The sequence below is a fragment of the Cyprinodon variegatus genome, unplaced genomic scaffold (assembly GCF_000732505.1).
Source record: "Cyprinodon variegatus isolate N-32 unplaced genomic scaffold, C_variegatus-1.0 Scaffold218, whole genome shotgun sequence".
Lineage (NCBI taxonomy): Eukaryota > Metazoa > Chordata > Actinopteri > Cyprinodontiformes > Cyprinodontidae > Cyprinodon > Cyprinodon variegatus.
This window is the reverse complement of record NW_015150671.1, coordinates 499162-512740: the sequence shown is the minus strand read 5'-3', so window position 1 is coordinate 512740 and position 13579 is coordinate 499162. Positions and strand designations below refer to the sequence as shown.

At 37.4% G+C, this 13579-nt stretch overlaps 2 protein-coding genes across 2 annotated transcripts in view; one reads left to right on the top strand and one right to left on the bottom strand.

Moving 5' to 3' along the window:
- The window catches only part of LOC107088436 (ornithine decarboxylase antizyme 2-like), a 3800-nt gene extending 2113 nt beyond the window's left edge, over positions 1–1687 (bottom strand). Inside the window, 3 exon segments of the mRNA XM_015380604.1 lie at positions 9–39; positions 41–92; positions 1487–1687. Coding sequence (XP_015236090.1) covers positions 9–39; positions 41–92; positions 1487–1611 — 208 coding nt within the window. The 5' untranslated portion in view covers positions 1612–1687.
- Positions 1688–4756: 3069 nt separating this feature from the next.
- ermp1 (endoplasmic reticulum metallopeptidase 1) overlaps positions 4757–13579 on the top strand; it is a 16711-nt gene continuing 7888 nt past the window's right edge. Inside the window, exons 1-6 of the mRNA XM_015380635.1 lie at positions 4757–5101; positions 7267–7571; positions 9070–9197; positions 9301–9406; positions 10505–10651; positions 10743–10835. Coding sequence (XP_015236121.1) covers positions 4833–5101; positions 7267–7571; positions 9070–9197; positions 9301–9406; positions 10505–10651; positions 10743–10835 — 1048 coding nt within the window. The 5' untranslated portion in view covers positions 4757–4832. The remainder of the gene's footprint in view (positions 5102–7266; positions 7572–9069; positions 9198–9300; positions 9407–10504; positions 10652–10742; positions 10836–13579) is intronic.

Genomic DNA, 13579 nt, shown 5'->3' with positions numbered 1-13579 from the left:
TCGCCCACCTGGGATCTTCAGGGGTGGGAGAGGGGCATCAGGAGCACCACAGAGGCCCTGGGCCGCGGGTACTACTACAGTGCAGGGACAAGCTGCAATAGGAAATGGAGAAATGCATGGACATAAGAAAAATACTTAAGGTTCCTTTAATAGAAGTGCTTCATTTCAAAGCATCCTATTCAAGAATGATTCATCATCTACTGTTTAAAATAAATTGTCATTGTTTAAGAACTTTAACGATACAAAGAAATATAAATAATAAACTCAAACCGTGAGTTGATCTTTTTGTCTTTAATCCAAAACAATATTGAATTATAGTAAACATCTTAAACATAACAGTGATATTTTTGTCATTACGTTGACGAAATGCAGTTTAGAACCACAAAATGTTTCCAAAAACTCAAAAATTAGGCAAATGCAATTCAAGTCTTTAATAGTTACTATTTCCAGACTTAAGGAGAAACACCTCCTTCAAAAGGCATAAATCAAATGAGTAGTTGTTGGCGAACTGATTCATTTTAAGCTCGCAGATAAGTAGCTCTCTAGCGCCCTCTACTGCAGGTAAAAAAATATATATATATTTAATTGACTACCGTATAAAGATGAATAAATAAAAACTCACATTATAAAATCCAAATGGAGAAGAAAAAAATGTAAAGATGGTTAAAAGAATCGCATACCTATAAATAACCCCTGACACATTTCAAGTGAGCATTTGAGAAATGGTGTACTGAGATCAGCACTACTGTAAATTTTGCCACAAAAGTAGAAGAATCTAACTAACTTTATTTTTTCGTCACAATATGAAGGGCATCGTGTTCTGGCAACGTTTCCCCTTCCTTTCACGTTAAAATGAAACTATTATGCAACAATAATTAAAGCTATTCTTTTTTTCCTGAGCCAACTGTCCCTATACCTAACCTGATAGTCACAATGTTCTCCAGAGTTCAGTCAGAGCTTATGTCCCCACGGGCCGTTTAAGCAAACATTTGACTCAGCTTCTGACCACTGTGAGGGTACTGACTGCCAACTACGTCATTTTATATAATTAATACATTAATAATTATCTGTTTGTTCCAGTTTGAATTTATTATATTATTATCAAAGATTTTATCGCATAGGAAAAATACAACAGAGAAATGCATAACTTAATAAATTATTCAACTGTGGCTAAACCGTTAGCTTGTTAGCCCATATTGCTATCGTGACGCAACACAGTATCAGCAGTTACTGTCAAAGACCGAAGAAGTTGACTGTCGTTAAACATACATTTTAGTTTTTATTTATAACGTTTTGAAAACTTCTAAATAAAAAAAGGAGCTCCCACGCAAATTTATATTTTAATAAACATTACGTTTTCAGGTATCATATTGTTATATGTCGCTACTTCCGTTTTTATGTTCTTGCTAGCTCTACCTCTTAGCCACCCCTCCCCCACAGCACCGTTAGCACAGCTACGTGAGCAACGTTTTCATCCTTTACTTACTTCTCAATCATGTCACAGATACCGCTACTTAAATTCGCCATGGTAGTACAGGGCTGAGGTTTTCCTTCTTTCTCGCGAGCAAAGCAATGACTGTTTAGGATCCGCTGGAGGTTGGATTTTACCATCCGGCCTCGGGTAGAGACACGACTGGCTGACTTCTCTCTGCTATGCTAGGCAGGGTAATGACCGTCTTGTGGGTTGGCAGCAGTTTTTACGGAAGCCGAGACGCTGAAAAGTCAAATGAACGTTATGTGGCAATATTACTTCCTTTCAACATAAAAGTCTTTCCAAGATGTTTGATGTTTGTTTTTATTCCCAACGTGATGACTTAAGAACTTAATAAGACAGAAAAAATTGTATTGATTTTGTTATTGTGTCATGATTTTGATTACTCTCTACTATGACTATGACTATGAACATTTTCAATTTAAATGCAAAAATATTATTTAAATAATTTTTCTTATCTTGCACCAGCATTAAACATACTTTATATACTCATGTGAAAACCGACTAACGTCATACATAATGTTAATTGTCCGAAAAATAATGATAAAAAGTGATTAAAATATGTAGGTATTCAATTACAAAGCACATATCGACTTTGTTTCTTGTTTTTTATTTTTTTTATTTTTGGAACCAGAAACCTTTATTTTGAAAGAGACAGCAGAAAACGCAGAGCAACCGTTAACTTTATAAAAACACTAATTAGCTAGCTAAAGCTAACAGTAAAGTAGGAAAGGAAACTACTTTACGTGGCTTTTTCATAGAAAAATAAAAGTCTGCGCCCCAACTGTTGACTAAAGCTCTTAAGATACACCTAGAACTGCAATTGTTGCTGTCACAATATGTTGTTGTCGCATTAATCTGGTGTGTTTACATTTTTTTGGTCAGCTTTGTAAGTGGTTGCAGCTGTTGTGTTAACTAGATACTGAAAAATAAATACAAATCACAATTCCCTTCTGTTTAATATTTCAAATTTATTTTCGTACCTAGATGGTCAAAAAAGAGAAAAAAAGGCCCATTTAATTTGGCTTTGGGTTTTAAATATGTGAAAATATAATAAATCCCACAGCATAACATTCTACCACCATGCTTTACCAAATTAGTTAATGATACTCTGAAGTGGCGCCTAGTGGTTAGGGCATTGAGCTGGAATCCAGAGGTTCTGAGTCCCTGAGCAAAGACCCTTAACCCCATACTACTCCCTGGGCGCCGCACCATGGCAGTCCACTGCTCCCCAAGGGGATGGGTTAAATGCAGAGTTCATTTAGTAGCTCTGTACTTGTGACAGTGGAAGGACAATAAAACGCTGGGAAAAAAACAAAAAACTCTTGTTGATTGTTGAGTTGAGTTTAGAGCATGTCGTATTTTACACACATTCTGATAATCGTACAGGTGCATTTGGGTAACCTATTCTGTTTCTTTGTTTTTACTTTTTGTAAGCTCTGCCATGGTGCCAGGCTACCTTTTTCATTTACCATTTTCACCATGACTGCTGTTTAGAAGAGGTAACAGTCTGTGGGTAGACAGACACATGAACGAAACCATACAGCACTACACGTTCTTACAGCCTGCTGTCAGAAAAAAAGAATTTTTTATTTTTTCATTTTTTATATCACAGCAACAAGCTTTGTTTTTAGGGGGCATTTAACCATTAATAGGGCACTCAGTGAAATACTTTAAATATCTAAATTTCAATCAAAGAGTGCACTGCAAATAACTGAAATCTAAGTATGTCAATTTTTCTTAAAATGAGTGCATTTTTCTTTAATTGAGCAGGTAAGTGACACACTTTGTCAATGGAAAAACAAAAAAAATACATTTAAAATAAGGAAAAGAATGCACTCTCCTATTTCAAGTGCATAATATCAAATAATCTAATTTTAAGGATAAAAATAGTCCTAATTTACGTAATCAAATTAAGGGTAAATACACTTATCTTAAGACATTTTCACTAAGATCTTAGAGGTCCAACTTAGATTTTTTTGTAGCGTGTTATTGGAATCCAGGACAAGACATTATTACCTTTGTAACATTTAAAAAATTTGGATATTTTGATGGCAAAAATGAATGTCAATGTAGTAACAAGAAACGCCAACTTGACCGACTATATTAAGAAAAATAACAAAAGTGCTTCTATAAGAAATTCATGAAAAACACTCTGAGAGTGAAAGAACCACATTTATTTTTAGGTACATCACAACCTTAGAGGCTTATAAACCTTTTAACTTTACTTTTTAAATTTTTCAATTAGCTTTTCGGGGCTCCATTTGTAAGGGGTATGCAAGTGATCAAAAATGGTAACTTGCTGTATAAAGGGTTAATGTAATAGTCGAGCTTGAAGTTGCTTACAAATATGACATCTAAGAAAAGTTTTTTGTTGTTTTATTGTTTTAAATAAATATCTGAAAATGGGATTAATGTTTTATTCATATTTTCTGTCTTTACATTAAGACCCTTGAGTTATACTGTTTAGGCCTCAGATGTTTAAATACAGAACACTTAGACAACAAACACTATCAGAAAGGACCAAGGAAGACATCAGAAAGGTCAGGATTACATCAGATTTTAGAAAAAAAATACCATCATTTTAAAAAAAACTTGCAAAACTATAAACTAACCAAGAGGTAAGAAATAAAAGTACAGCATTAATCAGAGAAGCAGCCAACAGGCCCATTGTAAATCATAAAGCTGCAAAGACCCAAAGGAAGTGTATGTTGAGAAAAAGTCACAGGGGATTTTGTAATTTGCTAAGAACCACATATATTCCAGCAGCCATAAGCGTAGCAACACCTGAGAGCAAAAAAACAAAAAATGACAAGACACCATTCCAATTATTAAACATGGTAGTGGCAGCATCATGACTGTGGTCCGATTGAGGTTGAAACTATGGATGTGGCCAAACTCAGGACAATGCTGCAAAGGACTTGATGACACTTCAGACAGGGCAGTGACCTAAAATACAACCACAGCTCCAATAGTTTGGGTAAAGCAGGTAATACTGTGATGCATCTTTTAGTAATTTGTAATTCAGCTGTAAGTCAACAAAGTTTGTAATCAAAAATATTGACCACAACCTACTACTAAATGTAATATAAAGAAAAAATCAATGTTTATAACCAGATGCAAGGATTTTTAATTATTTGTATTTCAATAAGTTATCTGTCATTGTAACACATTATAACTGAAACTTCACACGGAAATATTCCCTCTTCTTTACCTTCATCCGCATTCATACAATACAGCACCCTCCCTCTCCGTTTGATTTGTCCCACACTGCTACCCGTCGGTCGTCTGAGAGAAATCGCTTCTGTGCGCTGCCGATGTACAGCAGGCTGCGATAAAAATGGAAAGCGACACGGCCGTCCGGAGGATAAAAGCCTCCGGGGCTCCGCGTTACGCAGCGCTGGATGGACAAGCAGCCCGGTGCGAGGATAACGGCTGCAGCGGCGAGCCGAAGAGGAAGCCCGAAGTGCGGCTGCTGCTGCTGCAGGAAGGGCTGGCGGCTGCCCTGCTCTCCGGGTTTGTTTTGCTGCTGTGGGGAGTCGTTCATCTCTCGCTCCAGCAGCTTGTCATCGGGGAGCCGAGCGGAGACTTCAACGCAGGAAGAGCGAGGTGTGTTTGCTGCTTCTTTAGGATCACATTCATATATAATGAGGCGAATCTTTATTTCTGTTCGGGTTAAAGACTCACCTTCAAAAAAAAAAAAAAAAAAAAAAAAAAAGCTGTTTTATTCTCTTCCGGGCTCACCTTTACCTGCAGGCTGCAGAGGAGATAACAGGTGTTCACGAGTTTTATTGATTTCATCTGTGGTGGAATAATTACAAAAAAAGAAACTTGATTTCCATTTGTCCAGTTTGCCCAAAAAAATATTTTATTTTATCTGTTTTCCTTGTAGAACTTTGAGGTGTCAAATCAAACATATATTTATATTAAAATTATTGTTTTATTATTATCAGCATTATGTCAATATTATAATTTAGATTATAATGTCTCAATTAGAAATACTCATATATTTTTTTTCTTTCAACATATATATATATATATATATATATATATATATATATATATATATATATATATATATATGCATATTTGGGTGTGTTTGTGTGTATGTATAGGATAGGAAGCTACCTAGTAAAGGCTTTATAAAGGCATTCTAAAGTAACCTGTTTTGTAAATAGTTCTTACCTGACTGTTTTTAAAAGTCACTATAAATACAGGTGTTTTGTGAAGGTCTTTTGGAGAAAGCAAGCAAAACTTAGACTTCCTAGATATGGCTTTCCATCCTAACTGAGCTATACATCAATGATTACGTTGAAAAACAGCTGAGAAGATCATAATAACTCTGGAGGAGCCATCCAAAGGACTTTTTTTACTCACACAGTCTGGAAACTGTATTCCTGATGGGAGAAAGGCTAGAAAAACAAAAAGACAAGTATGTGAAGAGTACTGCAGTCTTTTCAGTTTGAATGTCATCACAACCCTTATAGGAGCCATTGGAAATATGGGCAAAGGTTATGGAGGAAAGGAACATCATGCTGGACTCGCTTTCCTGTTTGAAAAATATGTCAAGCATCTTACTTATTAAAAGCAGCTGCAACATTTTTCAGATTAAAGGATCATTTTTCCTCGCTGTGCATTTTAGCCCCTATATAGAGGAGGAGGAGGGGGGGTGTATGGATTATGGTGCAAAATCTGAGGTCAGCACAACTGGGGGTTGAGCTCTTACAAAGTGCTGGGCAGTAGGATTTTCTATCATTTAGCCGCTTGCAGCACAAATTAGTGCTGCATGTGACATGATTTAGAGCTAAGAGCTTCTTTTGTCTGCAATCTGGAAATCCAGATAGAAGCGAGAGGTTTAACTCAGACCATTAAAAAGACTGCTGGGTAAATGCAGCAACTGACACTTCACCTGCTGACAGCGTGTTTTTAGAAGAAAAAGGCAAAGGATAGTCTTTCACTTCCCATGGTTTCAGGACAGATATTTATTTGCAGGTGATCAGCAAGTGAACTTTATAGTAGGAGAGAGGATTTGTGCTCATGTGGGCTTTGTGGACAGCATTAGAAAGTTTAGTTAAAAAAAATAATTAAATAAAACTTAGTTTGTAAGGCTCTAACTGTTGCTATAAGCTCCAAAATACCAGGTTTATTTCTCCTTGTCATCATGATTATGTTTGCATAAATTCCTGTTTTGCTTCTTTCATATATAAAATCTTGCAAAGAATGATTAAAGTAGGGCTGCAACTAGTTAGTTTGCAAATCGATCAATCTGTTGATTATTTTTTAAATAATCGATTAATAATCGGATAACCAAAGGCTCCTTAAACAAGACTTTTAACTAAATTAAACCAGTTGAAACTAAATGTTTCCACTAGAGGAGTTCTGTAAAATGCAAAATGTTTATACCGTATATATTTTACAATTTTGATATAATAACTGTTGCTGTCAGCTAAAGGCATGCTTTAGAGTCTCGTATACTCCAGTTAATGATGAATCACTTACTGAAATAGTTATCAACTAATTCAGTAATCAATTAATTGATTCATTGATTGATTTTTTTCAGCCCTAGACTGAAGTAAGATAGGTCTTCCTTATGTTTTTAGGATGTTTTATTGTGGTGATGCAATTTTTAGTCCGACAGCTTGTAATTAAAGCTGTTGTTGGTGTAATAAACACACAGGGTGTGGCCGCCACCATCTTAACAAGCTGAGCAGCAGTGTTACCTTTCACACCTGTTGGTGACCCCTCTTTCTTCTCTTGTTCGTCTTTAATTTCAGACGACACCTGGAACAGATCACCAGCGTGGGCCCCCGGCCCGCTGGCAGCCAGGAGAATGAGGTCCTGACGGTAGGCTACCTGTTGGGACAGATAGAGGACATCAGAACCAGGACGGCAGCGGGGCCTCACCAGCTCACTGTGGACGTGCAGCGTCCCACCGGCTCATTCTCCATAGACTTTCTAGGGGGGTTCACAAGTTTCTATGACCGTGTCACCAATGTTGCAGTAAGGCTGGAACCCAAAGGTGGTGCACAGCACCTGATGCTTGCCAACTGCCACTTTGACACAGTGGCCAACAGCCCAGGTAGATATTCCCTTTTTAAGTTCTTCTTTCACATAAGAGGTTCAGAGGCAGTAGAGAGGGGATGACACACCAAACCTGATGCGGCAATGCCTGCAGCATCAGACACACATCCAAAAAAACACCTTTCCAGGTCCATCTGGTTGGAAGCCAATGCTTTAAGGTGCCACCCCTGCCCATCCTTTTTGAACCTGTTCTTTTCATCTATTCAAAAACTGTCAAGTTTGATGGTAAAAAATTGAGGCCCATTTTTTCTAAGTTGCGACTGAAAAGCTCAAAATGTTGGTTGTATGTTGGTAACAAGACGCACCTTCAGTGCGTCTTTAGCAGGTCTGTCATATTACATTGGGATGCAGGAACCAGGTACATTTATATTATTTGAAAAAAAGTTTGTGCATATATGAATATGAATAAACCACACATATCCATATTAAAGATGTCTTATTCCTTTAGTAACTGCTTACAGTATACAGACTATCATCCTTACAAAAAAGCAAAAAAACATTTAAGTCACTAATTTGTTGTCGGACTGGTCAGGAGTAAGGTTACTCTGATTTAAACTACTATTAAAGCTCTATTTCAACACTGAGATACAATTACTGACAAGGATGAACACCTGACTAGATGTTAAATAATAATTTCCAAGTTTTAATTCCCTCTTATTGATGTTAAGATGGATGGAAGAATGTTTCCCAAGCCAAAAGATTTAGCTATAGAGACATAGAGGTGTTACCATGTAGGACCTTTTCAATGTTTTTTTCTCCACACCCTGTGAGAGAGTTGAGAACACAATAGTTTCTAGATCACACACACATACAATCACACTTTGAGTCACACAGAAAGAAAAATAAACCCACAAGGTGTGGACCACAAAGATAAACATGCATGAGGAACATGCAGGCTAGGTATGATATGCTGGATTTTGAAAACAAAGCCAAATGTGAGCTTGTGAACTACTGCGTTTCAATGTTTCTGTCGACTCTCACATGGATTTAATGGAATGAGGAGGAATACATTTCCAGTATTAGTTGCAGGGATAGAAGCAGGAAAGACGTGCAGACCAACAGCTAACGAATCTCACACTGCCTCCTAACGAACACATTCGCTCTAAGACGCTGGAGCACATGATGCCTTTGATCTTTACTTCACTTTTTCTCTTTATTTCTTAACTTTTGCTCCTTTCTGTTAGGCAGTCTAGTCAGCCTGAATCACACGCTCTGGTCACATGCTCGTTTTCTTTCTTCCCGCTCTGACTCTGACTCCTTTGTGACCGTGTTACTTTTTACTTTTCCAGCTGAACGTTTTCCTGCCCTGTTTTTGTCCTAACTTATTGCCTCTTTGTTCTTTCCTGTCCATAAACCCTGCTGGTTTGCATGGCACACAGTTGCATCCCTCTTTATGAAGGACTTCCTGCATTTTTTGCTTCCTGCTAAACCCATCGGTCTGATAAGTGTTCATTGTTTCTGTTCCTGCAGCACATCAGCCCCTCTTCTCATTTCAGGCGCCAGTGATGATGCAGTGAGCTGCGCTGTGATGCTGGAAGTCCTGCATGCTCTGGCCAACCAGTCCACTCCTCTCCACCATGGCGTGGTATTCCTCTTTAATGGGGCAGAGGAAAATATCCTGCAGGTGAAAATATCCACACGTTAGCAGACCTTTGGTTGCGTTTTGTCTTTGTTAGCTCAGTTATCTGTATCTGTTCTTATTCCTTCTGTTGATTATTGTATTTCAGGCCAGTCATGGTTTTATTACCCAGCATTCCTGGGCCAAACAGGTTCGCGCTTTCATTAACTTGGAGGCAGCAGGCGTTGGCGGCAAGGAAGTTGTTTTCCAGACGGGTATGAAAGATTCATATTTATATTTCTTGGCTTTCAAGAAATATAAATTGGGTTCTCTGTTCACAGTATGCATGTTTGTTTCCCCTTTGCTTTTTCACACGGAAAGTGTGAAGGTGTGTAAAACCTACCGGTACATAACAATTTTAATAAAAGGTTTTTCTTCATTTCTGCAGCTTCTAATCTTAGAGCCGCATTTATAATTTTCTTTATTTGTAATTCAGAACAATCACACATCTATTTTTATTCTAACATGTTTTCATATCCCCTGAAATCTTTCACATTGTGTCACTTTAGGGCCACCAACCTTTACGTATTTCTTAAGGTTTTATTGGGAAAAAACTCAGAGTAGTGTATTAATCTGAAATACAACATGGTTTACAACCAAAAATCTGAAAAGTGTGCAAGCATATATATTCAGCCCAATTTCCTCTAAAGCCTTTAAATAAAAGCCAGTGCAGCCATTCCCCTTAGGGAGTCACCTCTAGCGTCACAGAGGTTTGTTGTAGAGGACATTAGTTAATAAACGCCATCATGGGAGTCAATAAATACAGCAGACGGGTCAAGAAGAATAATGTTTTGGAGAAGTCTGAAGCAGGATTATGTTCTGAAATAATTTTCTATGCTTTGAACACTTTACTTAGTGAGGTATGATACACAAGTGTAATATGACTGCAAATCCACCAAAGCGCAAAAAAACACTGCACATCTGAACGCATCAAGGCGACGGCAGGGTTATGCTGTGGGAAAATTCCCTAATTAGTGGATTCTGACAGCAATTAATTGATGTTTTTTTAGGGGTACCAAAGCATAAGATTATTAAATAAAACATTTGGCAAACATGTTAAAAACCATCTGTTTTCCTTCTCCCCTAGTTATACATTCATTTGTGTTAAAAAGTGCTTAATTGTTGACAGAATATGAGAAAAAGGCCTTAGCTGATTTGCAAAATGTTAAGTTATTTAGAGGCTAAAATGATAATTTCATTTAATCGTAATTTCATTTTGAGTGAAACCTTTATATAATTGAGTAGAAAAAGGCCAAAGAAACCTGATAATTTCCCTTTTTTCCTATTGTTCTTTATCACCTTTCCTCTTAAAGGGCCAGAGAACCCCTGGCTCGTCCAGGCCTACGTTCACGCAGCCAAACACCCCTTCGCCTCCGTGGTCGGACAGGAGGTTTTTCAGAGTGGCGTCATTCCCTCTGACACAGACTTCCGCATCTATCGGGACTTTGGTAACATCCCAGGTAGGACCACCTACAGCTCTGATCTCAATGACCTGTGAAATTGATTTAAGCACGCATGCTGGTTTTTTATTTATTTATTTTTTTTCTGCAGGCATCGATCTGGCATTCATTGAAAACGGTTTCATCTATCACACCAAATACGACACAGCAGACAGAATACTGACAGATTCAATACAGAGAGCTGGTATGTATCCGATTTCATCATCTCTGCTGTCCGTTAATATATTCAATAATAAATGCTCATAGATTGAGCAAGTTTGAAGCTGGTTATTTTGTCTACAGACCGATGAGCGCCTTGCAGCTCATATTTGCAGTTCTTAACTGGTTAATTATCTTCTGTTTTTATTCTCTTAAAAACTAAAATACATAAAAACTCCCCTGCTTTGGGTTTCAGTGCTGTGTTAATCATCTTTATCATAGCAGAAAAAGCAGCAGGACTACAGGTCCGAGATGTTTTGGCATCTGCAGCCATTTGACAAATCCCTCCTCTTCCTCCGCTTGCAATGGAAAAATATTGGACAGGGAAAAGTTTAATTTTGTAACGCTAACTCTGCTGTTTTTTTAAGCTTATGATGGAGAAAGCTGAAAAAATGGAGCGAAATGCAAAGCTGGAAGTACTTTTATGTCCTGCAGTTGCAGTTAAAGTGACAATGGATCTATTTTTCTAAAAAGGGTGGTTTTTACTTTAATGCATTGCTGTAATACCATGTTGCAAGGAATAGAGTACAATTTGTAAAGGAATATAATTATTTTATAGTTGGTTATTTTAATCGAGAAAGGGAAGCTGTGGCTTTGAGTTAAACGGTGAGCCCTAAGGGAAGAACTATATGCCGTACTCTCAGTTGTTGACCACAGTGAGCCTATAAGGCGGAAGAACAATGCAGCTTTTGTTTCAGATGTGTTGGCGTTTTGAGCATGTCGACTGTGAGGCTGCGCAGACTAACAGAAACATCATTGCCAGTATCCTACTTACACACAGACACGTACACAGTACTTCATGATGTAACCAGAGTCTTTACTAAACTGTGGGAATTTTTTGCTTTTCCATAAATCAGCAGATTGCTGCTGTTGTGTAATAAGAAAGCCGCCGCATTCTTTAAAAAAAAAAAGAAAAAATTCCCACACATGAGAACCGTACTGTCTTCGTCAGGTTTGTTTAAGTTCAATTTGAGGGATTTTTAAACTTGCATGTCAAAAAATGTCGGTTATGTTTTTTTTTTTCCAGATTAAATCCAGTATATGAGTATTAACCTGTGTTATAAAGATTATTTTTACGTGCAGAAATGGAACTCCTAATGTGTCCAACCTTTATTACCTTATGCTTAATGATTCACATTAAAACAGCCTTTAATTTGATATTAAAATGATATTTTCAGGAGCTTAATCTGATTAAAGTAGAAGATTCAGTTTGTGGTTTCATCACTGCAGGAATGACAATATGGGAACGACCAAAGAGAACCGAATAAACCAATCTATTAACCACTAACTCTTTCTACCAAACCGTGGATAGAGTTAGTCTGCCTCCTAAAAGTTTTAATTTCATTTTATTTTTTTATATGATGGCAAACTAAGGCTTTGTCCTCAACCCTTACTGGCACCATCTCAGGCTGGTAATGCTGTGTAAAAAGCTTTAAAATAAGGAAATATTTTTATTATAATTGCATAATTGAAAGATACGGAGCCCCTCTGATGACATGGTCAAAAAAAATTTTTTAATTGTGGCCACGAAGTAGTATTTCGTCCGCACGAAATACTACTTTGTGGCCACGCAATAAGTTTAACGTGCGCACGAAATACTACTTCGTGGCCACGCAATAAGTTTAACGTGCGCACGAAATACTACTTCGTGGCCACGCAATAAGTTTAACGTGCGCTCTCAATATCCTGTTTAAATGTCTCTCGGTAATGACGGTTCCTTGCGATGCCAGGCTTTTCAGAATGTCTTTGTAGCTCATTCCCAGCCTAAAATAAAATTCTGCTATACCGTCCCTTTTCATTGTGGAGCTTTAGCCTCTCTAATGACTCTACCTTAGACCTTAGAGAAGGCGCGCTCGATTTGCTTACCCAGTTGTCCAGGAATGATAATAATATTATTAATAAGTATTTCGTGCGCACGTTAAACTTATTGCGGGGCCATGAAGTAGTATTTCGTGCGCACGAAATACTACTTTGTGGCCACAATTAAACATTTTTTTTGACCATGTCATCAGAGGGGCTCCGTAGAAAGATTCTTTTAGTTGGATTAAAAAAAGACATATGGGTGCTGATGTAAATGTCCCCATGTCAGTCACAGCAGTAATAAAAGAGTTAAAAGATGTGAAACTTTACCAATCAGGGATAGATGAAGACACATGTTTATAAAGACGAAGGTAAAGAAAAAACTCACTGTTAGAGAAATGGCTCCAGGTCTCCATTACAATTATTAGACCTTACTTGCATTAAAAACCTGCTTTTACAAAAAAAAAATCTTTTGTGTTATACTAATATACGGTAAGTGTTAACTAAATGTAGATTTTTTTTCCCTACACACCAGGGTTATACACAATAAACTAAGGGGAGTGAAGGGATGCTGCGCGTCTGTTTTGCAGAAGCTTTGGAAGTTGTTAGAATAATGTTATAAAGTCTGAAATACCAAGAAATACAAGATACGAAACTAAATCTGGTCTGAGAGCTAATTATGGTTCATTATGGGGTCTAATGGACCGGAGTTTGGGCCATCATCTGCTTATTGGTTTAAAAAATGTATTTTTTCTTGGCATGGGGCACACCTCTGGTAAAAAAAAAATCAATTCTTATATTTTCAATTGATCCGCCTAAGAAACCAACAATGTTCCCTTTTTTGTGTGTTTTTTTTTTTCAGTAAAATACCTCAAGAATTTTTGAGTCCGATGCTGAGGCTGTCAATAGCCACTGCTGCCACCCTCTGGT